At 48.7% G+C, this 27,905-nt stretch overlaps 1 protein-coding gene across 9 annotated transcripts in view; it reads right to left on the bottom strand.

Annotated features, from left to right (window-relative positions):
• The window catches only part of ANKRD6 (ankyrin repeat domain 6), a 175,976-nt gene that overhangs the window by 18,745 nt on the left and 129,326 nt on the right, over positions 1 to 27,905 (bottom strand). For 5 of the 9 annotated variants that reach the window (XM_043890271.1, XM_043890277.1, XM_043890274.1 and 2 more), the window contains exons 3-8: positions 17,947 to 18,045; positions 10,665 to 10,763; positions 9,417 to 9,515; positions 5,772 to 5,870; positions 3,943 to 4,041; positions 1,479 to 1,577 (exon numbers count right to left, since the gene is read on the bottom strand). In XM_043890271.1, the coding sequence (XP_043746206.1) occupies positions 1,479 to 1,577; positions 3,943 to 4,041; positions 5,772 to 5,870; positions 9,417 to 9,515; positions 10,665 to 10,763; positions 17,947 to 18,045 (594 nt within the window). Of the gene's footprint in view, positions 1 to 1,478; positions 1,578 to 3,942; positions 4,042 to 5,771; positions 5,871 to 9,416; positions 9,516 to 10,664; positions 10,764 to 15,425; positions 15,765 to 17,946; positions 18,046 to 27,905 lie in introns of those variants that run through there. The other 4 variants (XM_043890275.1, XM_043890270.1, XM_043890269.1 and 1 more) reach the window with 2 other exon arrangements.

A 27,905-nucleotide genomic window follows, 5' to 3' on the forward strand; every position in this document is an offset into this window, starting at 1 on the left:
GCCCAGCCGGGACACGCGCAGCCCAGCCGGGGACACTCACACGCGGCCCAGCCGGGACAGCGCTCCCGGGGGCTGGCAACCCCACAGCGGGGCACACGAGCACCCATACATGACCAGTGAAACACAACTGCGCGTGTGACACAGCCCTGCTCCTGAGCCTCACCCATTTAACAGGGGAGCCCAGTCACAGCTTCAGAAGGCGGTGGTGGTTAGTCTCTAAGTCGTGTCTGACTTTTTTTCGACCCTGGCCAGACTCCTCTGTCCATGGGATTCTCCAGGCAAGTATACTGGAGTGGGATGCCCTTCCATCCTCCAGGGGATCTTCCCAACCCAGGGACCCAACCCGCATCTCCTGCATCGGCAGGTGGAAAGTCAGACACGCTCAGTGACTAAACCACCACCAGTCACACCCGAGGGAAGTGCTGACGCTGTGACCAGTGAGTGACTGGGAGACCAAGGTCAGGGCGCTGCTCAGCCAGGAAGGCTTCCTGGAAAAGAGAAGAGGGAGGTTTAAAAAACAAAACAAAACAGACAAGGCGAAGATGGAACATCTCAGCTGAGGAAACAGAATCATAAAACTCTAGCCAGGTGATACACTTTCCCTGGAGAACAATGGAGAAGACACCTGCAGGGCAGATCAGGGTCTGGCCACAGAGACTCAAGAACCGGATTGTGAAAAGCAAGAAGCTGTGGCCGTGACAGAGGCTCGAGGGAGATTCAGCCCCAAACCAGGAGCTGATGGCAGCGGGATTCAGAGGAAGGAACGGTGCCCAGTCAAGGCACTAGAGCTGGGAGCCCTGCGGAGGGCGGCTAGATAGGGAAGCCTTTCACCAGCTTCCACACCCCAACGCCCCAGGCGACTGTTCTGCCCCCAGGGGCCCCCTGCCCCCCACCAGCCCGAGGCTGTGCAGTTTCAGGAGCGCACACACCACGGGCCAACCTGGAGAAAGAGAGGGTGTCTGAGCTGGGGCCTGCTATACGATCAGACAGACAGACAGACAGACAAGGGACTGGAAGGTGAGGGGAGAGGCGGACAGGGAAGGAGGAAAATATTGAGAGGAGGAACAGAAGATGATGTTGGAGAGAAATGAACTGGAGCTTTGAGGAAGACTGACCTGGTGGCCATTTTTCTGAGGGCCACATCTGTTTAGAAGGCCTGGAAGTCACTTCCAGTATCATCTACTTGGCTGTTTACTTAGACACCCCTGACCCTTTTCATGTCGGGACGTGCTCACTGAATTGTCTGAAGAGGGGCCCTCGGAGTTTGTAACATTACGGGGCTGTTGAGAGCAGGGGTCCCCTCGAGCCCACCCCCTCTGGCCCCAGGGGTCGCGGGGTGGGCACGCTGCAGCTCTTCCAGAGCGAGGCTGGGCGAGGCTGTGTGCTCTGAGTTCACAGGAGGGGAGGCGGCCACAGCACAAGCTGACCCCGCAAGGGATGGGCACGGCTTTAGAAACCGTGGCTGCAACTCCACTTACATTATTGACGATGGTCCCATCTGCTCCGGCTTCCAGCAAGATTTTAACCACCTTCTTGTGATTTAGGGCAGCGGCAATATGAAGTGCTGTGTCTCCAGCCTGGAACCCGTCAGAAGAAAGCCCGCTGAGCCCCGCGGGGTCGTGGCCCACAGCCCTCCAGCTTTCTCCCATGGCCTGGTGGTGGCTTTTCAAAGTTAAACTAAAGTTTGCCTTAGACTGACAAGTGGCCCTTGGCTAAAGTATTATGTGGTTCTTTTTATTATCTCTTTAAAATATTTCTTTTAACTTATACTTTATTTTTTAAATTATTTTATTGAAGTATAATTGATTTATAATGTATTAATTTCTACTATATAGCAATGTAATTCAGTTATCTATATTTTTATGTCCTTTTCCATTATGGTTTATCACAGGATATTGAATATAGTTCCCTGTGCTATAGAGTAGGATCCTGTTGTTTAAATGTGGTTCTTTTTTAAAAGAGATCTTGGGAACTGAATGAACTACGCACAAATACCACATTCCTTTCTGAGTGGGATGCCAGAAATCACAGGGCAGGGCTAAGTGCAGGGAGGCCAAGCAATGCTGGGCCAAGGATGTTGGGAACGGTAGGCCCAGACCTTACACAGAGGCAGGATCTCAGCCCTGTTTTTTAAATATTTCTTTTAACTCATACTTTTTAACATTTTTACTTTAAAAGGTAGCTCTGGACCCTGTCTGTCTGCCCTGGCAGAGGATGGGCAGAGAACCCCTTGGTTTCTGAGCTAGAACAAGCAGGAGCTTCTAAGGTAGCTACTTCTACAAGCCCCAGAGTAATAGCCCAGCCCTGCAGCCACTCTTAGGGATGTGAAAGGGCCACTGGGATCATCCTACAGGCCAGGGAGTTTTCTGTTTCGGTGGAGTCACTGACGATAGCGTTCATTTAACACCAGCTGTTTTCAATTCCTTACCAAATTTAGCCAATAATTTATTTTTGACAAAAAGCGTTTCAGACAATCAGAGGAGGATATGAACAGATGCAGCTTGGTGGGCCAATTCCAAATGCAAATGTTGGTTTTAATTCCCAAACCGGATGACATAAATAAGTCAGACGCATACAGAAGTGAAATCACTCATTCATTCATTCCTGGCAGGTGATCAAGTATGAAAATCCAGCCATCTTCAGGCCTCCTTCCCTGGTGAGCAGACAGGGAAAGTGTTCATTTCATTCCTGAGTCACCTAGCTGTATGTTAGGGGACATTCTGGAGCTGTGGTTTCCAGTCTCTGCTGCTCACTGGAATCAGCTGGGAAGCTTTAATAAACTCCTGACGCCGGAGCCCCACCCAGGCATTGACTTAATTGGTCTGGAGCATGGATAGGGCATGATGAGTTTTCAAAGCTCCCAGGTGATTGAAACGTGCCCCCCAGGTTGAGAAGCACTGGTTGGTGAGGTCTGTGTTGGGGTAATCTGACAAGCTAGGATCCACGGGGAAACTGTAGAATGACAGACTTTAGCTATTAGGTCAGTGGTTCTCAATCCTGTCTGCACACTCAGGCATGGGATTTTCCAGGCAAGAATACTGGAGTGGGCTGCCATTTCCTTCTCCAGGGCAACTTCCCGACCCAGGGATTGAACCCTGGTTTCCTATATTGCAGGAAGTCTCCTGAACTGCAGACAGATTCTTTACTGACTGAGTCACCAAGGAAGCCCACACTTAGACCAGGAGCATTCAAAAAATACTGTTTCCTGGACCTCACCCCCAGATGTTCTGGTCATCTACATTAGGGGTGGGATTCAGGAATGGCATATTTAAATTCCCTTTTGATTCCAATATGCAGCCAGGATCAGTAATCATTATAGGGTATTTTAAATCTGAATCGTGATCTAATTTTTTTAACTTCAGATTTATGCACCCAAACTCAGAAAAGCCAAACCATGCATCCGTTAGGTATAGGTTTCAATAAATAACAAGACAACTTTTAAAAATCCAAATGACTAAAAAAAAAAAAAAATCCAAATGACTATTGAAGAGTCACATTAACACAGGACGCTGTAATAACCACAGCTTTATCTCAAAACCCCACCACACGGTGTAGATAGTGACCACGCCCCGAACTTCACAGAAACAAGAAACTCCATCAGCTCAGCTCACATGAAGGGGGCGGTGGGAGGAACAGAACTCGGGAATCACGACACTGAACGCCCGTGCTTACTCACCAAGCCACTCTTCCTTGCAGGTTTCATTCCTAAAAATCACACTAACGACAAAACCCACCCCCAGGATTTCCAAAAAGGTTCACGACACAAATGTGGTGACACGCCCTGGAACTCCAGAGCAACCAGGGCCACGGGAAGCCTGCGCTTCCTTCAGAGGCCAGCACTGGCCAGCCCCGCATCGGGAGAAGGCGCCGCCTCCCAGCACCCTGTCCCCACCGGCGCTCACGCACCTGCCAGCCAGCCGTGGGGAGGACACGTGCACTGACCTGGTTCTTTTCATGGACAGAACAGAAAGCACTGAGGAGGAGCTTAATGATGGACAAGTGGTTGTAGCGTGCTGCGACGTGCAAACAGGTGTCGCCTGCCTGCGGACGGAGACCACACTCTAAGCACGGTCTGGGCGGTTACAAAACAAAACAGCAAATCAAAAGAAAACTATCCTTTACAAGCTAGCAGACAAGCATGTGTTCCTCACAGGGTAAATGGCCTGAATGACGAGCATCTCCTTTATCACAGGTGCTCACTCCACGACTGGCAGCCCTCCCCTGCGTGCAGCTCTCTTTCCCACCACGCAGACTCTGTCTCCGGTTTCAGGTCCTGGAGGCCTGCTGCCCAAGAGACCTTCGCAAAACTGAGAGAGGCTCTGCCTAGCAGGCACTTACTAAGACTCCACTGACCCCCGCCTCTCCTACAACCCAAAGGCTCTGGATGACATTGCCTAAGACTGATAGTTTCGCTTTGGAAATGAGACTTTCCCCATCACAGATCCATCGTGGCTGAATGGACTAGGAAAGTGGGATGAGTTGCTGGATTTTAAGATTACGTGCTCTAAAAAATTCAAGTGCATCCCATTCTAGCAGTACCCCAGGATCCCATGGGGAGCAATGCAGTCTAGGGAGTTGACGAGGAAGCAATCACTGGGCATAAAAAAGGACATTCAGAAACGCTCAGGAGCAGGGTCTTCCTTGGTGGGCCCAGGCCAAACTGCTCCCAGAGAGAAAACGAGAGAACTGGAGACGATGTCGTGACGTTTTGCGGAGCTCCCCTGACTTCCCACTTGAGCTCTAGTTCTGTCTAGAGATGGTGACGCTTGAGCACAACCTTCTCCTCTGGACTAAGGAGGAACCAAGCTCAAAGCTGAAGCTCAGAGCGTTCTCAGGACCGCTTTAGATAAGCCTGCCCCAGTCAGGGAGCCCCAGCTAAAAGCCCTTTTTTCCCTTTGGCCACGGTGCACAGCCTGTAGGACTTGCTTCCCTAGCCAGGGATCAAATCCGTGCCCCTTGCAGTGGAAGCACAGAGTCCTAACCACTGGACCACCAGGGAAGTTGCCCGGCCAAAGTCACTTTTGAGAGAAGCCTCAGATTCTTTTGCCACATGGCATCAGCTTCGTGAAGGAAATGCAGTGTCCGTGGAGGGAAGGGGGATGCCCGTGGGACCTTTCAGGTCAGGAGCCTCCAAGAACTACCGGTCATCAGCTCATCCCAGGGATGCCTCAGGGACAGATTTGTAGATGCTGGGCATGGAGCATCAGACAGCCTCCCCAGTACAGCCTCAGCCGGTATTTACTAAGAGTGCAACACTGTGTGGGCGGAGGCTTCCTGAAAACAATTACTCATTCTTAGACCCACTTGCTAGACACCTGCTGTACAAAATGATAAAACCCACTGAGAGGCTGAGGAGCAAGGGGCAAGCGGGGGAGAAAAATCAGTGTTTCCGAGTGTTGATTCCTCTTCCCATTCCCCTAATGCAGGGGTCCCCAACCTCTGGGCCACGGACCGGTACCTCTTGTCAGATCAGCGGTGGCATTGAAGTGCACAATAAACGTAATGCACTTGAATCATCCCCAAACCATCCCCCAACCCTGCCCCCATCCATGAAAAAATCGTCTTCCATGAAACCCGTCCCATGAGCCAAAAAGATTGGGGACTGCTGCAAAAGGATCCTTTAGGAATTAGCAACAAATGAATACTTTCTTGATAGTCCCTAAACCCCTTTTATTAACAAATTTTCATTTTCTACACGTGAATATTCTAGTATGCTTTCATACTAGAGGCAATGGAAGAGAGTGCAAGAGATGCTACTTTTGTTCACCCACGTTATTTTTGAGGTCGGCGCGGGAGCCGCCCAGCAGAAGGACTCGGGCGCTCTGGGCATGGCTGTTCTGGCAGGCCAGGTGCAGAGCCGTGTTCCCCGCCTGGGAGAGAGGTGAACAGAGGGGGCACATGTTAGCAACACCTCCTGCAGGCCGGGCACGCTTGCAGGGGGCCAAGACTCACAGGAAAGTCACTGTCCACGCTCTCCGCGTTCTGCTCGGTGGACCCAGCTGGGGTGCTTCAGAGGCGAACACGTAACTGGGAATCCACACCAGCAGAGGAGTCACGTGGGTCATAAAACCTCGGTTCCGAACCCTGGCTCTGCCGCTTACTGCTTGCAAGCTACTGGGGAATGCTCTTAATAAGCGCCACCGTGGATTCCTCACCTGTAAAGTGGAGCATGACCCCCGTGTGCTGGGACAGTGAGGGTTGATGCGGAGGGCTGAGGAGACCGTCTTCTTCACGGCAGAGCGCTGGGCACGTGCGCAAGGCTGTTCCTCTTAGTTGTAAGAGAAACACGGGACAGCTGTGGACGGCCTACCAACGGCGGTAAACAGGCCGATTCCAGCAGGCTACAGGAACAGATTTAACTTGCAAGCCTCTTCCAAATCTTGGGTTTTTCTTGAAACATCAAAATTTAAGCTATGGGCAAGGTCCCCCACACGACACGCAATACAACTGCATCTGTCACTTCCCATAGAGATAGAGACCCTCTTGCTTTTGGGAGTTTACCTTCAAGGTCAAATGGCAAACAAAGGTCAGGATCACATACACAACAATCTTGCAGAAAGACTGCATTGACAAGAAGAGAACTTTCTGAAACTAGGGGAATGAGGCCTGCAAGGCTGCTGATAACCCCTAGGAGAGTGACAAGAAAAGCAGGCAACGTGATTCGGTGCGAGGATTTGGGAGATTAAACACATAAGCTCCGTGTTTGTTCTGCTGAGCGTAAAAGCTGGGTCAGGCCTGCAGTTCTGGGCTCAGAGCTGTCAGCCTGTTTATGGCTTTTCCCTGGCCCGGTTCACTCCTCTTTGGATCCTACACGGCACTGTCTGCCCAGACTCAAGGATGGTTTATATTCCTTACCTTTGAAAAGAAGAATGGGTTCTTAAAAACAGAGGAAAGCTGTGAGCTACAGGGCCACTTACCATCCTTCTCATGACCTTAGCTCTAACCAACCTGGGCAGGGTCTTTCTTTCCTCGCTGCTACCTCCAAGAACATGGTGAGTTCTGAGCCTGAGAGTTGAGTGAGTTTGTTGGTTATCAAGCCTCAGGTGCAGGTTGGACTCAGCTGGGGGACCCTTCCAACAGACCAGTGCACGGATGCAACGCAATGTCCCCGGCCCGGGGGTGGGGCCCGGCTGTTCATGTGTAGGTGCTGAAAGGTCTGCATTCTGGGATGCATCCCTTCCCTAACTCCAGGCAAAACCAGGACAGCTGGTCATCCCAGGCCTGCTCATCATGTGGGTTTGGTTTTCTCCCGTCTTCTCTCCCCTGTTTTTTTTTTTTAAACTTTCCGGGAGAGTTTAAAGTGCAGCCAGATAGAGGCACTGCCAGCTTAGTCCTCCAAAACAAAGGGTCTGCGCACATTTTAAACACTCCGTTCCCTGGCAGGGCTCAGGGCTCAGGTTAGTGAATTCTCAGTACACATAGAGAAGGTTTTCCCAAAGCTGTTGGCTTCCTAGGAGTCACTTAAATATATGTTGAAAAAATATATATGTTAAATATATGTTGAAAAGAAATCTGATGGCTGTACAACAAAATTTACTTTGTCAATAAGAAAATATCGATCATGCTGAAAAGCATTTGGAGGAAGAAAATGAAAAAACATGGGCTAGAATACAGATTATGGTATATCCACACAGTGGAACATTACTCAGTGATCAAAAGGAATGCACTAATCATACATGTAATAACATGGAAAGCTCTCCAAACCAATGTGTAAAATGAAAGGAGACACAAAAGGCTGCAATGTCAAACCTGAAATTTAAAAATCTGACCTGCTGTATACCTAGCGGGCATGTTTCCCACCCTGAGTAATGAGGACTGATTTCTAGACAGGGGCTGCGGTACTTGGCTGAGAAGGGACGTTTCTTATGCGATGGAATATTATCCAACCTTTAAAAAGAAAGAAATCCTGTCACTTGCAACAATATGGATGAACCTAGGGGGTGATACACCAAGTGAAATAAGTTAGACAGAAAGACAAATACTCTGTCATCTCACTTCAATGTGGAGTCTGGAAAAAAAAAAAAAAGATGGACTTGTAGAAAGAGAGAGTAGAAAAGTGGCTGCCGGAAGCTGGAGTGGGAGGCGGAGGGGGACAGAGAGAGGGTGGTAAAAGGGCATAAACTCCCAGCTCTAAGATGAACAAGGTCTTCGAATCTAACGTGTAACATGGGGCCTACAGCTGTTAACACTGTCTTGTATAATTGAAATTTGCTAGTTGTCAAATGCTCTCTCACACATACACAAAAAGGTAAATAAATGGGGGTGATCAACGTGTTCATTAACCCTTGGGAGCTATCAAATCAGGATATTGTAGACTTTAGATATCTTATAATTTTATTTGTGGGGAAAAAGAAAACAAGAGAAGGACCTTCTAGAGGCTTCCTCGAGGCTGAGGCTGGTGAGCATGGACGTCTCTCTCCTGGGATGACACCTCCTCTGTGCTGCTCTATCTAGAGAGAAAACTCGTGACTCCCTACACAATTTGGGGGGCCCTTCAGGGGACAGATGGCAGGGTGGTGAAGTGGATCCAGCTGGGATAGTTCACAGCCCTAATTGTGCCACACGAATCACATGTCTCATAAGACTCAGGTGAGGCCTCCCCATCTGTTAACTGGGAACCACCTACTTCAAGTTGGTATAAACTTACCAACTCCTGTGCCAGGCCATGTCCCACCTGGGAGAAATGGAGGGCCACCAGTCCTTTAGGCAGCGAGCTGGGCTTTTACTGGAGATGCAAGCTGCTTCCTTAAAGCCCTCGGCCCGTGAGGGCACCACGAGGAAACATTTCACCAGTCAGCACAGCCCAGAGCCGTGTGCGGTCCTTGGAGCCAGAGAAACCCGGCCGCCCGATGGGCAGGTCCCCACCCTGAGGGTCAGTGGGCAGAAAAGAAACCGGTGTACCCCTAAAGGAGGGGGCAAGGGAAGAGATGACGGGCCTACCCTGCAAGCCCAGGAAGCACAGCCAGAGTTGCCCAGAGAGGCTGAGGCTGCTCTGGGGAGGCGTAAGACAGCGACAGGTGAGGAGCTTTCTGGAAAGTCCCCGAGGAAAGGAGGAGCAGATGAGAAGGGGGGGACAGATCAGTCAGTCTGTTGTGAGGCTTTGGGGCGGATCCAGGGATATGGCAGGGAGGGAAGAGGAGGGTGACAGAGGACAGCAAGGCAGAGGAGATGCTGTGGTCCTTTTCTGTCCCCGCAGGACGGGGCTGGCTCCCGTGACCACACTCTCATGGACCCACGGGAAAGCAGGGAGGTCCGCCGCCCTCACGGAAGTGCTCCAAGAGCTCCAAGCTTTCGATTGCACCAGGTTCCAAGGCCCCAAACCCTAGTTCTGCTCGGCAGGAGGAGGCTCCCTCCAGGAAGGCGGACTGGGCCGCCCTCACTGTGACCAAGGCGGTCTCACACCTGCCGGACCTCACCTTGTTCTTGGCAAGCACGTTGGCTCCAGCTTTAACAAGCAGCTTGGCCGACTGGCTGAAACCGTGCCAGGATGCCTCGTGCAGGGCCGTGTTCCCGTCCTGGGGGGCACACAGGGGAGAGAGCCCCGTCACCCAAGCCTGATCCACCTGCTCCCCGTCAGCACAGCACAGGTTGCTTTAAGGCCCACCCAGGGGCCTCTCTTGGCTGGGGTTTCTCACCTAAACCACAGAACCCAGGGAGTGATCTGAGCGGCCAGTTTCCTCACTCTTCCAGAATGGTACCTAACAAGTACCACTCCACACGCGCTCCAGCTCTCTGATGCATGGTGGATGACTTAAGGCATTAGGGCTTAAGCCTCTCTGGGAACTGGGGTGGTGAGAAAGGCCCCCACGCACCACTCCTGCTGAACAGAAGCTGCGTTGGGAGGCGTGGCGTCCCTCCCCCACCTACCTACCTGCCCCAGGGGCTGCCCCGCTCCACTCCTGGCCCCACAGAAAACCCTGCAAAGATCAGGCAGATGGAAAGTCCATCTTCAGAAGCTCCAGGGGCCCACGGGCGGACAAGTGGGTTCCACAGCTCTTTTTTCTTTCTCCATATCTGATTTCTCGAAGTTTAATCCAGAAGCCTCAGGGCCCCAAACAAATGAGCAGGCACTGAGGACAGTGATTTGTAAATACGGTAAAAAAAAAAAAAAAAAAAAAAAGTGATTTGTAAATATGGTAAACAGGTGTCCTCCATAGGTGACTTTTAAATAAAAATCGACCAATTCCACAGATCTTGTGTTTGCTTAACTTACTCTTAAAAAAAGAAACATCAAGTGCAATGAATTGAGTGCGGTGTGACCTTGGAGGTAGGGTGAGGGAAAGGGAAGCACAGAGAAGAGGTAGAAATGCCCTCCCAGCTGTTTCAGGCCACTATTTTTTTTTTTTTTTTTAAAGGAAACAGTTTGGGGGCTTCCACTCAGACTCTCTGGATGTGGAACCCCCCTCCAGGCCTCCACAGCTCATTACTTCCGGACTTTTTTCTTCTCTGTTTCTATATCTCTGGTTGTTCACTGCTGCCGCAGAAAAGAGGGAAGGGCTTTTTTAAACGTTCAGTTTGCTGGGAGACCAGATACTCTTTCAGCGGGACTCCGGGCTGATTTCCTCATGTTGACTCATGAGCGGTAAGACAGGAATGACAACGTCTCGGGCAGCAGGAGATCCCCAGAGTGGGTTCTCAAGCTGACGCACCCCTGCCCTGCTCACCTTGTCCTGTCGGTCCAGGGCACAGCCCTCCTGGATGAGCGCCGCGATGACCTCGGTGTTCCCCACCACCGTAGCCCGGTGCAAGGCGGTCTGGTCCCCCTGCAGCGGGGGGGAAGGCGGGGACGGCGGTCAGCACGCTCCAGCCCCCCACCACTTGCTGCCCGGCTTCACCGCTCAGGAAGTAAGGAATCGTCCTCAGTCACCGAGGGCCAGCTGGGCTCCGTGATCCAGTCAACAGACGGTGCGTGCCGGGAAGAATGACGATGTTCACAAACTCAGCGGTAACCTTGAGCCAACCGCAGAGCAACCCTGGGCCCCAGAGCTGACCTCTGGATGAGCGTCAGGCTCTTACCCGCCACCCCAGGGGACGGCGACGGGACTGTCACAACTGCGATGAGCGGGTCTGAAAGCCAGACCGTGGGCTGTGCGAGGTAATCAGCAATGCCTGGAATCTTTACTCTCTGCTGAGTCCTCTCACCCCCCAGGGTCAGAGTCCTCTGAATGCCTCCTCTGGCATTCAGCAGCACTCAGGCCCAAGGGTGGGTGGACTCCTTGGCTGACTGGCCCTGGCCTCGAGCAAACAATGCAGGCGATCCGTCAGGACACCTGAGGATGCACTCGGGGACTCGGGCTGTCACTGCACATCTCTAAGACTCTTGCAACATCCCATGACAGCATCCTCACTGTTAGGCTTGCATCTGACCCCTTTCTCTGTGATCGGATTCCCGGGATGGCCGGCCTCCTCTTTCTCTGTCAGGGTGCCAAAGGGAAGTTGACTCCCCCTAATCACAGTTGAGAGAAGGACTAACATCCTAGAGGTAAGACAGTGAAGTCTGTAGCGAGATAGTTCTGAAGTCTCCGAGAATACAAGTTATCTCTGACAGGCACTCAGGAAATCAAGTCCAGCCTGGGGTGTAAGCTTGAACAGGGAAATGGGAGAACGGTGTGGAAAATTCCTGGTGGGATGGAAGGGGAGTGGGGCAAGGGAGTCAGGAGATGTGCACTGTGTGAGCCTTGGGGGACACCTGTCACCTCTCTGGACTTCAAGTTCTTCCTCTGTGAAAGGAGGCAAGGTCCCTCACTTCCCTTCTTGGGGTCTGCGATCTGGGTGGCAAGAGTTTTGCATAAACAATTTTCTGGTGGAACCTAGGAGGGGCAAAGGACATGCTCCGGGGTACTCCTGCTCCTCAGCCCAAGAGAGGAGAGACCGACCAGAACACAGAGCACCTGGAGGCTTTTTACAGAGGGCTGCACTGCTACCTATAAATAGCCTTCATCAAGTCCTGGTTCTACTTACATCCCTGGGATCTGTAACAAATGACAATGCACTTTAAAAGCACTTAATCCGAAAAAACGTTCTGGAGAGAGACCGCGGTGATGTTTGCATAACAATGCGAATGTACTTAATGCCAAAGAACTGTGCCCTTAAAAATGGCTAAAATGGTCAATTTGATGTATAGTTCATCACAAATAAAAAGCACTTAATCCTACTTAAAAACCAAATTCACATTCTGAAAACTTAAAAAAAAAAACTCCCTTTAAAAATTCATGAGGGGAAATATTTATTTTCCTCTTTAAACTTTTTAATTCTTTCCAATTTTTTACATATATAATTTCTAGCATCAAAAAAATGCTATTTATTAAATGTCTAAGCTGTGCTGATATCCCAGGAACAGGATGGGACTGTCCATGTCTCAGAAGCTTTTCTCTTCATTCCGTAGAATTTAGGAGATTTCTTCCTGGTTGGGTCAGGGTAGAGGTAATCATTACCATGATTCCATCCACTGTCCGTGCCTTCTGTCAACCCTCCCCTCGGTATCCTATGCTGTGAGTCCCACTACAAAGTAGGTTTAGCCTTGCTTTTCTTCTCACTCACCTTCCCAAGACCGCTTAACTCAAAGAGCACCCTGTGTATGTGCCGGGTCATCAAAAGAACACGGCCCCTGGATCAGTGGTCACAGGAGGTGGGCGAAGCCATTAGACGTCCTCTTCAAACAACTTAGAAAGTGCTTCCAGATGAGGTGTGCTTAAGGCCCAAACGGATAACCATGAAAAACCGCCCAGTCTCAATTTTTTTTTTAATTAATTAATCTGGGGGGCAGGGCTGAGTCTCTGCTGCTGCGAGGGCTGCTCTCTGGCCGTGGCGTGCAGGCTTCAGTAGCTGCAACTCCCAGGCCGCAGGGCGCAGGCTAAGGGTAGTGGCGCCCGGGCTTAGGGGCTCCACGGCGCGTGGGAGCTTCCTGGACCAGGGATCGAATCTGTGTCTCCTGTACCAGCAGTGGCTTTACCACTGAGCCACCGGAGAGCCCCCGTCTCCATTTCTGAAAACTTCTGTAAGAATCTTCAAGACTGCCTGTTTCCCTATCAGCGTCATGATGGGTTTTCCCAAAATGGACCTCAAGCGTCATATGTTGTTACTGACCTGATGAGAAAGGAGGTGCCCTGCTCTCAGCAACAAAGGTGAGGCTCAGCCCCCTTCTTCAGAGTAAACACGGACTTGGTCAGATTTCTAGCTGTTACAGGCCTTTAACCATTCCCACACACTGCGGGCATGCTAACCTGCACCCCTTGGCCCAATTAGACCCTCTTACGTAACCAAACGTAGCCATTTTGTTGTGCATAAAGCATGGGTCGTGCTGGCGGCCTGGCTCCAGATCAAATGTTTTACTGTGCTTCAGGGGCTGCTGCTAAATCATGAGCTGAGGCAACTTTGGAGCCAGAACACCACCGTGATTTATTACTTGCTTTTAGCGTGAATCTCCTGTACTTGCTTCTGTGGGGATAACTTCGTGAACTCCTAACTCAACGTAGGAAGCTAAATCCCAATTCTAGTTCGGCCGTTAAAAGTAGATTTCCGGATGGATGAACGGGACCCAGGAGGCCTGATGGCCAGGAGAGGCTGTGGTGGGAGCCCCGTGGTCCCCATGCCCCTGGCACAGATGTGTCCAGCGGGTCCCTCCTCCCGGCCCTGCCCGTCTCCAGGACACGGCCTCCCCTCCTCTTCACACTCCTCGGCCAGAGATGCGCTCAGAGCCAGGCTCCTTGCCATGTATGTCGGATGGACAGGACTGTGAAGGCCAGAGCCAGCCACTCCCCACCCTGCATGGCCCTCAAGAGGGACTGTGAGGTCTGCTCACACAAGGTGCGGTGGTTCTGGGTTTCTCTAGCACATAAAAACCAGCCACCCTGAAGTCACCAAGGTGAGCATCGCGGGCTGAGAGACATGAATACACAAGCCAAGGGCCACCTCGGGCTGTCTCAGACCCACTCTTCCCCAGAACATGACATAAATGAACACCTAAGACCCTTCACTGAAACAGGGTCAATGACCTGCGAATCAACTCTTCCTCCTATAAAACCAAAACTTCTTTGGAAATAAAAATATTATTCCAAAAGTATACTTTCTACACAACAGAAAGAAACTCACAGACCTAGAGAATGAACTTGTAGTTGCCAGTGGGGGCAGGATGGGAGGAAGGGACAGTTAGGGAGTTGTTAATTGGCTATACCTCAGTACAAAATAAAAAGTTAAAAAATAAATTAAAAGGAAGTAAGTATAGTTTTCAAATACTGAAACAAAATGTTTCATACTGTTTCTATACATGTTTCAAACTGTTTCATGTTTCTATACATACTTATTAACAGACCTAAGCAGAAACTTTATTTCTCTATGATTTAAAGATCAACCGTGAAATTCTGAAATTTTGGAGAAAAAAAAAAGCTGGGAGAAGTTTGGCACCTTCAACAGCATTTACTCATTATCTATTCAGTGAATATTTACTGACTCTACTACACTCCAAGCACTGTGGCATCTAATTCTCTCATTTTATTGATTAAAAAACCAAGGTCCAGTGCGGTTCAGCACGCAGCTTAGAATAACCAGCTAATTCGGGGTAGCACAGTTGGGACCGGGGCCTCCCAGGCGGCACTAGTGTTGAAGAACCCATCTGCCAATGCAGGAGACGTAAGAGATGCAGGTTCAATCCCTGGGTTGGGAAGGACCCCTGGAGAAGGGAATGGCAACCCACTCCAGTATACTTGCTTGAAGAATCCCATGGACAGAGGAGCCTGGCGGGCTACAGTCCAGGGGGTCACAGTCGGACATGACTGAGGAGACTTAGCACAAATGCACCCACAGTTGGGGCAGAATTCAAATTGTCAAGGCTTTTTGCACTTGCCCCGTAACCCGTGAAGTCACTTAACCTTAAACAGGTCTGTAAAACGATGAGGTGCTTCTGGGGGAGGGGGCTGCCTGTCTATGGCATTGTCAAGCTGAGCGCTTTAGCCCAATGCCTTGGCGAGTATGGCACCTGAGAAGTATTTGTTGAATGATGAACTGCAAAGAGGCAGAAGACAGACGCTGAAGCCGGAACGTGAAGACCCAGCAAACTTGTAGTTTGGCCCTTTGATCTGGAATGTGCACATCATGTTCCAGAGTGACTGCAAAGGGGCTTGCCTGCAAAGTGCATGAACTACCAGCTCTCCATTGTTCTGGGACATCAGTGCTTCTTACTTACAAATTTTAAAAGGTTTGCAACCCCTGCGGTCTAAAACTTGGTTCTGAAATACGTGTTCTCGCCTACATGGTGGAAAAGAGTGAGCACAGTGTAGGCAGATTTCCAAAGCCAAGCTCATGGGAGAAACCCCAGTCATGCAAGGGTGGCCCCTGCCCCTCTTCAGGAGGAATCCCTCCCAGGTGGCATAGGCAGCCTTATTGCAAGGAAGCTCAAGACAGGGTAGGTGCACAAAACAATTGCTGACCTCTTTTTCTCTCTCTGATCTTCTGGGGTTCTTCCTAGCCTGTCTTCTCTGGTTTTTCTGACTTTTCTCTTCCTTTGTGCCTTTGCCCGTGGCCACGGGGTCCTGGACTATTTCTGAGGTGGGGGCTGTGTGACTGCTCATCGACCAATCAGAGATGGCGTTAGTGCTCCAATGAGCGTTGGCAGGGTTGGCAGGAAGCAAGAGGGAACTTGCTCCTGGAGTTGCATATTCTAAAGAACTGGTTTCCACAGGTTCAAATTCATAATAATCCCACTCCAGGGCACTGGAGGTCATTCTTCCACTAATCCTCAGTCTTTACCATGATACAAAGCACAGTATCTGTGGAACATGAAGTTAGGAGTAAATTCTTCATAACATTCACATTCTCTATTGCTACCCATCACCCAAGACAGGTAACGTCTGAAATTTTTTTCCCCAATACTTAATCTCCCAGCTTCTTTATTTTTTTAATTATTTTTTGCTCACGCCTCACGGCTTGCAGGATCTTAGTTCCCTGATCAGAGACTGAACCTGGGCCAGGGCAGTGAAATCACGGGACCACCGGGGCATTCCCGTCCCCAGCTTCTTTAAAGACCATCCATTAGGAGTGTTCTTCCTCGAGTTCCTGCGTGGGCTTCAGGGCTAATCAACAAGCAGAGTAAATATACAGAAGACACACAAGAACCATATTCCGACAAATGCATCACTTCAGAACTAGTGAGTCAAGGAACCTCCACGTCCAGCTGTTTTTATGCTGTTTTGTTGTTGCGTGTGTGCTTTTGTTTCAAACCATCTGAGAGAAGCAGCATATGCATTGTCTACGGCAAGGGAAAGGTGCAAAATATATTAATGATTTCAATAAATAAAGAGTACCCCTCTAACGGGAGAGCTGGCTTTCCTTCTGCTGACATGTACCCCTTTGGCTACCCTGTGAGAACTCCCGAACAGTTTAACTTCCTATCTCGCCTGATAGGAGCAGCAGTAGTTCTGGAAAGTCTGCCTGGCTCCTGCTGCAGGAGGACACGTGATACGTGGAGCTCGGGACCTGAGGCAGGAGTGGGGGGTCGCGCTGGGTGAGCACCCTGGTATTACTGCAGCCTTGCCACCAAGGCAGCAAGGGCTTTAATTACGCAGAGAAGAGCGGATGCTGCCCAACATATTGGCACCAACGATTGAGAGCCCTGCCTTTCCTGTGGTCAGAATCTCTCTCCTCTCCCTGTATTTTTGCTCCTGTCATGTAAGGATAAGATATAATCAGGTACGTTATGATGGCTACAGTGCTGGGAAAGAAAAAAGTGTACTGTGACCCGGGGTAGAAATCAACAGCTTAAAGCTAGATCAGCATCTTTTGAAAATAACATCCTTGATGACTCAACAGGTTCCAAATATAACCAGAAATTTCTGAATGACACCGGCAGCCTTCTGCCCCTGGATGTGACACATTTGGTTATTGCTTTGTGAAGGCTGTCCTTCTCAACTTGTGTGTTTGCCAAGTTTTCGGACACTACACAGGAACCCAAAGAAGGATAGAAGCATGTTGGTGACCCACACTCCAGCCCAACAGAGGGTCTGAACTGTGATAACATTCTGTAAGCACAGTGATTAAAGGTGAATCTGAAGGGGTTTATGAGCACAAAGTCTCCAAGAGCCTGTGTTCCTCACAGAAGTTCTTACCTCTTCGAGTCCTACTGTACAAATCACAGTTACAAGCTTTCCAAAGAGTTTCCAATCAGATTATCATTAGGACATTTTCCTAATAGCCCACTGGAGGGCAATTTACATAATCTTTTTCACATCCCCTTCTTAGAGAATCTAGCCTGCCCAAAAACCCAGCAGGGCTACCCCCTGCACTACATGACTCCTTGCCAGCCAGTGTTGATTTACTCAGGAATGGATTCCTGAACCCAAAAGAGCCAAGCAAAATCTCTTCCTAGATAATCTGACTGAAGAAACTCAGGGAGTGACTCTCAATCATGGCAGAGCACCAGAGTGAATCTTTCTGGAGGCGTCGTTTTTCTCAGATTACATGAGATCAATGTCCTGTTTTTTTTTCTTTCAATAGGTCCTTTTAAACTAAATGGACATTAAGAGAAATCAAGGCAAGAAAAGATGAAAATTTAAGTTTTTAAGCTTCATCTTTCTCTCCAGTGGTAAATTTGATCAATGACACATTTCCAGGAAGACTTGCCCAAACCTGTGTGTGTGCGTGCGTGTGTATATGTAGTGTGCCCCTTCATACCGAGACAAGGAAACAGACAAAACACCCTTCAAGGCCCTGCACTTGAATAATACTAGATAGGAAATAATAATACTCGATAGGAACTATGATGGGAAAACCAAACCACACTTGCTACTGAGAATGGGTCCCAGAGCAGGGCTTCAAGAGGAAGTCCTTCCCACCAAGGTGGAGCTAAAAAGTGCTGTCCCTCCCCCACCTCACAGCTAGTTACACGTTGTGGGATTCTGTGCAGACAAGCCCGGCTGACAGCCATCCCCCGACAGAATGATGGCTTCTACTCACATCATCCTGGACATCGAGGTCACAGCCAGCCTTCAGCAAGATCTGGACCACAGAGAGGTGGCCCTTATTGGCAGCAAGATGCAGGGGCGTCCGGCCATGCTGTTAATGCAGAGCAAACACTGATTTCAGAACGAGACGTCACAAGAGCGAGGTCTGCACAGCGGTGTTCCTCCCCCGCCTTCAGTTTTGCAAGCGATGCTTAGATTTACTCAGAGTTCAAGTTTGTCTCGGGTAACCTTGGCTATTGGCATTGTGAGCTATGAACAAAATATATTCAAAATGTGAAGATTTCCCTTAGTGCATAATTTCCACTCCTATTCATCCAACAGGCAAGTAGAAAGGTGAGGGCTTTCACATCTTCTCTGCTTTCCCCACTGGTGTGACTGTCAGGGATGGTGACGTGGCCACAGTGTATCTGATGGGGTAAGAGACAGCAGAGCCGCAGTGTCAAGCCACTTAGCCCCAGAGATGTCTGGCTAGTAATTCCTCAAAACTGAAACTGCTGGACAAACCATTAGAACAGATTCTCTCCTTTGTAAAACAAATTTTAAAATTTTTAAATTACAAAGTACTTCAACCATTCGAAAATATGAATAATATTTCAAAATGCACATACCCACCATTAACTTTAAGAGAAAACCAAAGAAACCAGACCCGGGCTCGATCCCTGGGTTGGGAAGATCCCTTGGAAAAGGAAATGGCAACCCACTTCTGTATTCTTGCCGGGGAAATTCTATGGACAGAGGAGCCTGGTGGGCTGCAGTCCATGGGGTGGCAAAGAGTCAGATGCAACTGAGCGACTAACACCTTCACTTCCACCAAACACTTTAGGAAAAAAATAAAGAAGCCACAGCTGTTCCTTGTGAACCCCTGCCATATCTCATTTCCCCTCAACCCCTAGGTAACCAACCAATTTGGAATCCATCACTCCCTTGCCTGTGATTATACATTACTACATGTTTGTAAGGGTACACAATAGATAAAAATTGTTTTGCTTGTCTTCAAACCTTACATAAATGGTATTAAACTAAACAATGTCATTTAGCAATTTTGAGGGTCTGACATTCTATCTTTTGTTTTAAAAAACACTGTCACACTGTTCACTCATTCTGTCCCTGGTGAGCTCCAGGCTGCTCCCAGGGGGTGACAGAGCACGCGTGTCACCGGAGTGGGGGGCTTCCCAGCCCTGCTGGTGGGTCACAGGGATGACTGTCCCCTGCCAGGGGCTCCTGAGCTATGACACAGCCTCACGCCCAGAGCAGCGCTCTTCAGAGTAAGTCAATCCCCATCCGAAAAACTGACCTTGCCACGCTCCGAATTCTCCAACTTCCGAAGGAGACATTCTGCTCCCTTGGCTTTCTCCCTCAAGTTCACTGGGAAGAAATGTTTCCAAACAGCATTTAACCACAGACCCCACCTATACAGAAATGCTCCTGGAGGAATAAGGGTTTCATATGGCCTGAGTCCTTTTTTGCATCTCAATAAAGCTTCCCAAAGTCCTTTATTGATATTCTAGCAAGATAAACACATATGTGTTCCCGATCAAGGGCCAGTTTGCCATGGGTAACTAGCCTTGCAGGAAAACAGATAGTAGACAATAAAGGATTTTAATTCCAACCTGTGAAATGCAATCAAAGCATTAGAATGATTCTGGAAAGAAAGAGGTCAGAGCTCACATTAAAATTAGAATTCTTAATTAAGAAAAAACTTTCTCCCAAGAAAACAGGCTATAAAAAGCCTTCATAAAAAGGCAGCATCGGCGATGAGATGGAGGTGTGACCTTCCTCAGCTGGCGATGGTGTTCTGTGCAGGATGGTTAACCTTGATTCATCCGACGAAGTGTCCACAGCCGATCAGATTGAAGCCAAATAGCCTGGTTCCCCTCGCTGGCCTGGACCCAGGCTCCTCCTACCACGTGTCCTTGTCCAGGACATCCGATCAGTGACCTTCACAACGTTTCTGGGGCATTCTGAACAAAGGGAAGCCCATCACGATTATAAGGAGAAAGACGTGTGCGGTGAGGAAGGCTGACAAGATGGCAGAATACAGTGTTTCTGAGCATCTGAGAAGCGCAGACCGTGGCCAGAGGGGCTGCCCTGAGAGAGGCTGGGAAGGAGGCTACAGGCCCGAGGGGTCCATGGGAGGCAGGTCAGGGGAGCCCCGAGGAACATCCTCATCAGCAACCAGGGGTCACTGCGTGGGCGCTGAGGCCCAAGGAGGCAAGAGGGTTTGTCCACGTGGACACGAATAATCCGAAGGCCAGAGAAGGAAACAGGGGTGTGCTTTAAAACCAGATCACGTTTGGAGGGTGCTTGAGCAACTATAAGGTGTTAACAGAATGGCCTGGACTAGAGGCACCTTCCTCATCCAAGGTCAGCAGCGTGCCCTCTCCGAAGAAAGGACAGGCCAGAGGCACTGGAGCCCAACGAGCAGGGTTCAAATCCCACCTCTGACCAGTAACACCTGATCGACTCTGTGCTGGACACTCTCCTAAGTAAGCCTGGTTACTCATCTGAAATAGGAACAGGCTCCACCAACCACTGAGACGGGATAAGGCAGGCAGCACCCAGCACCCATCACGGGTTTCCTTCCCTCTGTCTCAGCCCTCACCCCTGAAGACCCCCGACTGCTGCCCCTCCTCCTCAACACCCCCACTCCTTAGCCTTCGTGAGACCTTGGGAACGGCACAGACACGGGTAAGGAGCTGGATCTCGGGTGCCCTAGGTAACCAAGTGGGCCCTCGCTGGAGGGTTGAGCTTCCCACCAGCTAGATCTCATCTGCGGTTATTTCTGAAATCCAGTCTCCATGTCTCTGGGGAAGGACCTTCTTTACTGGGAACACCCTTCTCCTGTTCTCCAAGAAGAAATGGCCCCAGTGGCCTTCTCCACGCCCATAGCACCTCAGCTCCGCCCAGGAAACCACCAATCCTGTTCTGACTGAACTTCCAACCAGGCCGTGACCTCCCCGTGGGCGGAACGGCACCTCAGTGAGAAGCCCGTGCATGGCAACCAGCGAGCAGCCCCTGCTGAGCACAACGAGAGAACGCCTGCGAGCCAGTGAAGAAAAAATAAAATAAAAACAAATAACGACTTCACGAAAAACCTGGAAAATAAAAGCAAATCATTTGCGATTCTCCCACCCCACACAATGATTTCTCACTTTTATCCTTACTTTTTCACTGCATCTTCTCTATTGGTGCTTTTGCAGTTAACATTCACAGGTCACATGAAACTAGCTTGTTTGTGCGTTAATATTATGCCTTAAACCAGTGGTCTTCAAACTTCATAGGGCAGCAGAGGCTTGTTAAAGACAGCTGTCTGGGCCCCGTTAAAGGGTTTCTGATTTTGTAGGTCTGGGGTGGGGGCTGACAATTTGTATTTCTAACAAGCTCCTATAACTAAAGAGCCTCTTGATGAGGTTGAAAGAGAGTGAAAAAGCTGGCTTAAAACTCAGCATTCAAAAAAGGAAGATCATGGCATCCGGTCCCATCACTTCATGGCAAATAGATGGGGAAACAGTGGAAACAGTGGCAGATTTTATTGTCTTGGGTTCCAAAATCACTGTGGATGATGACTGCAGCCATGAAATTAAAAGACACTTGCTCCTTGGAAGAAAAGCTATGGCCAGCCTAGACAGCATATTAAAAAGCAGACATGACTTGGCCGACAAAGGTCCATCTAGTCAAAGCTATGGTTTTTCCAGCAGTCATGTATGGATGTTAGAATTGGACCATAAAGAAGGCTGAAAGTGAAAAAGTGAAAGTGTTTGTCGCTCAGTCCAATCTCTTTTGCAACCCCAAGGACTGTAGCCTGCCAGGCTCCTCTGTCCACGGGATTCTCCAGGCAAAAATAACTGGAGTGGGTTGCCATTCCCTTCTCCAGGGGATCTTCCTGACCCGGGGATTGAACCTGGGTCTCCTGCACTGCAGGCAGATTCTTTACCATCTGAGCCACCAAAAGAAAACCCTGAATATTCACTGGAAGAACTGACGCTGAAGCTGAAGCTCCAATACTTTGGCTACCTGATACAAAGAGCCGACTCACTGGAAAAGACCCTGATGCTGGGAAAGATTGAGGGCAGGAGGAGAAGTGGTCAACAGAGGAAAAGATGGTTGGATGGCATCACCAAATCAATGGGCATGAGTTTGAGCAAACTGAGTGAAAGACAGGGAAGCCGTCCATGGGGTCACAAAGAGTCAGACACAACTCAGTAACTGAACCACAAACAGGAAGCTCCCAGGAGAAGCGATGCTGCGAGTATTAGGACCACATTTTTTGAGCTATAACATAAACGATGGGTTTTCAACCCTGTTGCACCATAGAGTCACCTGAAAATATTTTTAAAATCTCAGAATTTACCCCCAGATTCCATCAAGCCAGGGTGGGGTCTCAGCGTAGGTGTTTTCGAAGTTCCAAGTGAGAAATGCGCACCTGGAGGATATACATCCCTCCTTGGAGGCTTTGGTGTGCAGGTTCCCCAGCCTGCCCCGGGGTCAGGGCCGGCCATCCGAGACCAGCGGGGCGGGGGGTGCAGGACCCTGCAGGCTGCACGTCTCCCTGATCCGACCAGGGAAGGGCAGGGGCTTAGAGCCACTCACTCTCGGGGAAGTGAACAGCAAAGGGCCTCGAGACGTTGCCAGGCAACAACCACAGAAGACGTGGCCTCACCGTCAACAACTCGGGCCGGGTGCTGCTTTGTTCTGGCAGGCTGAGCCCCGTGGGTCCCGATTTCCAGCAGAACTGCTGCAGAGGAGCATGAGTGACTCCGATCCAGCAGGTGGCCCATAAATTACACTCCAGGTGATCGTAAAGAGCGCTCTGAACGAAGAGTCTCTGCTGCCCATTTGAAGAGCCCAGCTCCCAGCTGGAGGTGGGAGAGCTGTTTTACAGCGAGTGGGGAGCCGCTGGGCACAGGGGCTCAGACTGGAGCTTCGTGAGGCCCTCGAGGGGCGGGGTGGGAGGGAGGCCCAGGCGGGAGGGGCTGCATGTGCACGCGCGGCTGCTTCACGTCACTGTGCAGCGGAGACCAACACAACGCGTGCGCTGAGTAGCTTCAGGCGTGTCTGACGTTTTCAACCCCATGGTTCCTCGGTCCATGGGATTCTCCAGGCCAGAACACTGGAGTGGATTGCCACGCCCTCCTCAGGGGAACTTCCACACCCAGGGATCAAACCCATGTCTCTCATGTCTTTCTGCATTGGCAGCTTACCTGGAAAGCATTAACTAACACAACATTGCTCAAACTCATCTCCATCGAGTCAGTGATGACATCCAGCCATCTCATCCTCTGTGGTCCCCTTCTCCTCCTGCCCCCAATCCCTCCCAGCATCACGGTCTTTTCCAATGAGTCAGCTCTTCGCATGAGGTGGCCAAAGTATTGGAGTTTCAGGTTCAGCATCAGTCCTTAGCCATTCTCAAAACACCGTCTTTGTTGAATGATGCACTTTTGCTCAAGGTCACAACAGACACACGTGGCAAAGGGAGGCTAAAGCAATTGAGGCTCATGAGCTCGAAGAAATAAAACAACTGAACCATCTTAACCGGGGACTGTTAGAAGGAGGGCCGTTGCAGAGACGTCACCCACATGGGAGGGAACAGTTTGACAAGAAGCATTTAAGTATAACCTAAATCAGTGTAATAATGTCAAAGTGACAACACTTCCTTTCTTCGGATCCCGAGAAATATAATAGGTCAGAGTCATGCAGTCTTTTTTGAGGCAAATAAAGTCTGTCTGTATTACATAAAGCTTTAAGGAAGGAATAGAAAATAGGAAAGAGAGAGATGGGAAGCAAGAAAGTGGTAACGTTACTGAAGTAAGATTGGCACATATTTTAGAAACAATGTAATATTCAGGTTGAAAAGAGTCTCTGAGAGTTTAATTTGGATGAAGGTAGTAAGGCTTGTGGATAGTCAGGGATTTTTCAAGAGCTAAAATGTTACTTGTGGCAGAACAAACAGCTGGAATCCTGGCCATTTGGCCCGGCCGTTTAGGTTATTTTTTTTATTGGATTGTTTTTTAACTGCTTGGGTTTTTCTGTCCTCCCCCCACCCCTGGATGCACTGCACAGCATGTGGGATGTTAGTTCTCTGACCAGGGATTGAACCTGAGCCCCTTCATTGGAAGCACATAGCCTTAACCACTGGAATACCAGGGAAGTCCCTCATTGAGGTTTTAAATTATAGAAGATCCCCACCAACTTTCTTAGGTGACCCCAGGGTCCCCTTATCATAAACAGTATTTCCAGAGCTCCAACTGTTTGGAGTGACGTAGATTTGGGTCCAAAACTTCAAAGTCCTTCTCAGGCCTGTGATTCAATAAAAATACAGTTACAAAGACATTCAGGGAGAAAATGGACAAAGAAAAAGTGCCATGGACAAAAAGAAAGTGAGAGGATAAATCTTTACATTTAAAAGCGTACAGTTTAAAAAGCCTTCAGAACTTTCTTTCCATTTTGGAAATGTGTTTCATCTACCTGTCTACATGGATGAGTGACACATCGCATTTTAATCAGACTGTAGGTGACAAGATGCAGCAAGGTAATAAAGTCCTTGATGACAAAACTGGGGATCCAACATAACGTCAGACTGAAAGGACAGGCTTATTTTAAGAAGACAAAATGTAGCAGGGGACGGAGCTAAGATTCCTGCCCCAGGGATCAACAGTCCAATCGCACACAGGCAGGGATACGGTCCTCTGAAAGAACAGTCCTTCCTTTAATTTCTTCATTAGTTTTTAGAATAACTGTTTATCTGGTTGCACTGGGTCTCAGTTGCAGCACACAGAATTTTTACTTGCGGCATGCAGGATTGAACCAGGGACCCCTGCACTGGGAAAGCGGAGTCCTAGCCACTGGACCACTGAGGAAGTAGCTACAGTCGTTCCTTTTAAAACCGTCAGTCTCCTGTGCCAAAAAGCTTCATAGAGCTTCTCCGAGTCTTACTTTGGGGATGGACTAATAATCATAAATCATTGGGAGAGATGATTTAAAATGTGTATGATCAGGAATCAGTTATTCAAATAAAATGGCTTAATTAATAAGAGAATTCTTTTTGAGGTGATGCACAAACTGCCAGGCTTGGGCTCATCTCTAGAAAGGTCCCACCAGCAGAAGGACCAAAACAATTCAGGCGACTCAACGGGCTCTTAGAATCCCATCGATTTCTACCGTACATCAGTTTCCTAAGTTGGAAGGTTTCATTAAGGCCTCCATGCGCCTCACTGGCCGCTCCTTAGATGACATTTTCAGTGGGTTGGCACACGGACAGAGGGAAGCATGTCAGTCTAGTGCCTGAAGATCTATGGCTGGGAGATGAGAACTGTCCTCTCTTATTTCCCGGTTCTTATTGGAATCGACGCCTTTTCGGCAACTGTTAATATAATCATGTGTTTGTTTTCCTTTTAATCTATTGCTGTAATGAATTAAGGAACCATCCTTGCATTCCTGGATCAAACTCCACTTGGTCACACTGTGCCATTCTGATACGCGCTGTATTCTACTAAGTAAGACTATTAAGGATTTTTGCTTCTAATTCATAATTGAAATTGCTGTACAGTTCTTGTATCATTTCTCTCACTCCTGTTCATATTTACCTGGTTTTGGTATTAAGGTTGCACTGGTTTCCTAACATAAAGTCCAGCTTTCCATTTTGAGCTATGCTTTACAATACTTTAAATAACATTGGAACTGTTTTTTTTGTTGCTGTTGTCAAAGTCTAGAACAAGGCTGTGAAACCATCTGACCCTAGCACTTGTCAAAGGTTTAATTACATTTCTAATCTTTTCTATGGTAATTCAACCTTTTATGTTTTCTGCTGCTTCTTGAGTGAATTTTCTAAAAATTATTATGGTAAAATATACGTAATAAAATTTACCATTTAAACCAGTTTTTTAGTTTTTAACTCAGCGGCATTACATATACTTACAATGTTGTACAACCATCACCATTATTCAATTCTGTAACTTTTAATTATCCCAAACAGAAACTCCGTATGCATTAAACAATAACTCCCCTCTCCCGAAGACTGCTAACCTCTATCCTACTTTTCTTTTTTCTTTTTTGGGCCGAACAGCAAACTGGTGGGATTTTAGTTCCCCAAAAACTCGGGCCCTTGGCAGTGAAAGAACAGAGTCCTAACAACTGGACAACCAGGGAATTCCCTCTCTACCCTACTTCTCAATTCCGCTAAATCAACTATTCAAGGTGCCTTACATAAGTGGAGTTTTACAGTATTTGTCCTTTTGTGTTTCTTATTTCATTTTGTTGTTCTTCAGCCACTCAGTTGTGTCTGCCTCTTTGCAACCCCTTTGGACTGCATCACACCAGGCTTCCCTGTCCTTCACCATCTCCCAAAGTTTACTCCAAGTTACATCCATTGAGTCGTTGACGTCATTCAACCATTTCATCTTCTGTCGTCCCCTTCTCCTCCTGCCTTCAATCTTTCCCAGCATCAGGGTCTTTTCCAAATGAGTCAGCTCTTTGCATCAGGTGGCCAAAGTATTGGAGCTTCAGCATCAGTTCTTCCAGTAAATATTCAGGGTTGATTTCCCTTAGGATTGACTGGTTTGATCTCCTTGCTGTCCAAGGGATTCTCAAGAGTCTTCTCCAACACCACAGTTATAAGGCATCAATTCTTCGCCATTCAGCCTTTTTATTCACCTATCACATCCGTACATGACTACTGGAAAAACCATAGCTTTGACTAGATGGACCTTTATCAGCAAAGTAATGTCTCTGCTTTTTAATACACTGTCTAGATTTCTTATTGCTTTTCTTCCAAAGAGCAAGCGTCTTTTAATTTCATGGCTGCAGTCATCATCCACAGTGATTTTGGAGCCCAAGAAAATAAAGTCTGTCACTGTTGCATTGTTTCCCCATCTATTCGCCATGAAGTGATGGGACTGGATACCATGATCTTAGTTTCTGAATGTTGAGTTTTAAGCCAGCTTTTTCACTCTCCTCTTTCACCTTCATCAAGAGGCTCTTTAGTTCCTCTTCACTTTCTGCCATAAGGGTGGTGTCATCTGCATATCTGAGGTTATTGATATTTCTCCCAGCAATCTTGATTCCAGCTTGTGCTTCATCCAGCCCAGCATGTCCCATGAAGTACTCTGCATATAGGTTAAACAAGCCAAGTGACAATTTATAGCCTTGACATACTCCTTTCCCAATTTTGAACCAGTCTGTTGTTCCATGTCCAGTTCTAACTGTGGCTTCTTGACCTGCATATAGTTTTCTCAGGAGGAGGTAAGGTGGTCTGGTATTCCCATCTCTTGAAGAATTTTCCAGTTTGTTGTAATCCACAAAGCCAAAGGCTTTAGCACAGTCAATGAAGCAGAAACAGATGTTTTTTTGTGGAATTCTCTAGCTTTTTTAATGATCCAATGGATGTTGGCCATTTGGTTTCTGGTTTCTCTGCCTTTTCTAAATTCAGATTGTACATCTGGAAGCTCTCGGTTCACATACTGTTGAAGACTAGCTTGTGGGATTTTGAGCATTACTTTTGCTAGCATGCACTGTGCTGTACTTGGTTGCTAAGTAATGTCTGACTCTTCATGACCCCATGAACTGTAGCCTTCCAGGCTCCTCTGTCCATGGAGATTCTCCAGGCAAGAATACTGGAGTGGGTTGCCATGCCCTCCTCTAGGGGATCTTCCCAACCAGGGGATCGAACCCAGGTATCCTGCATTGCAGGCAGATTCTTTACAGTGTGACCCACCACAAAAGCCCAAGAATACTGGAGTGCGTAGCCTATCCCTTCTCCACGGGATCTTCCTGACGCAGGAATCGAACCAGGATCTCCTGCATCACAGGTGGATTCTTTACCAATTGAGCTAAAAGGGAAGCCCGGCTAGCATGTGAAATGAGTGCAATTGTGCGGTAGTCTGAACATTCTTTGGCACTGCCGTTCTTTGGGATTCGAATGAAAACTGACCTTTTGCAGTCGTGTGGCCACTGCTG

The sequence above is a fragment of the Cervus elaphus genome, chromosome 28 (assembly GCF_910594005.1).
Source record: "Cervus elaphus chromosome 28, mCerEla1.1, whole genome shotgun sequence".
NCBI classification, from domain to species: domain Eukaryota; kingdom Metazoa; phylum Chordata; class Mammalia; order Artiodactyla; family Cervidae; genus Cervus; species Cervus elaphus.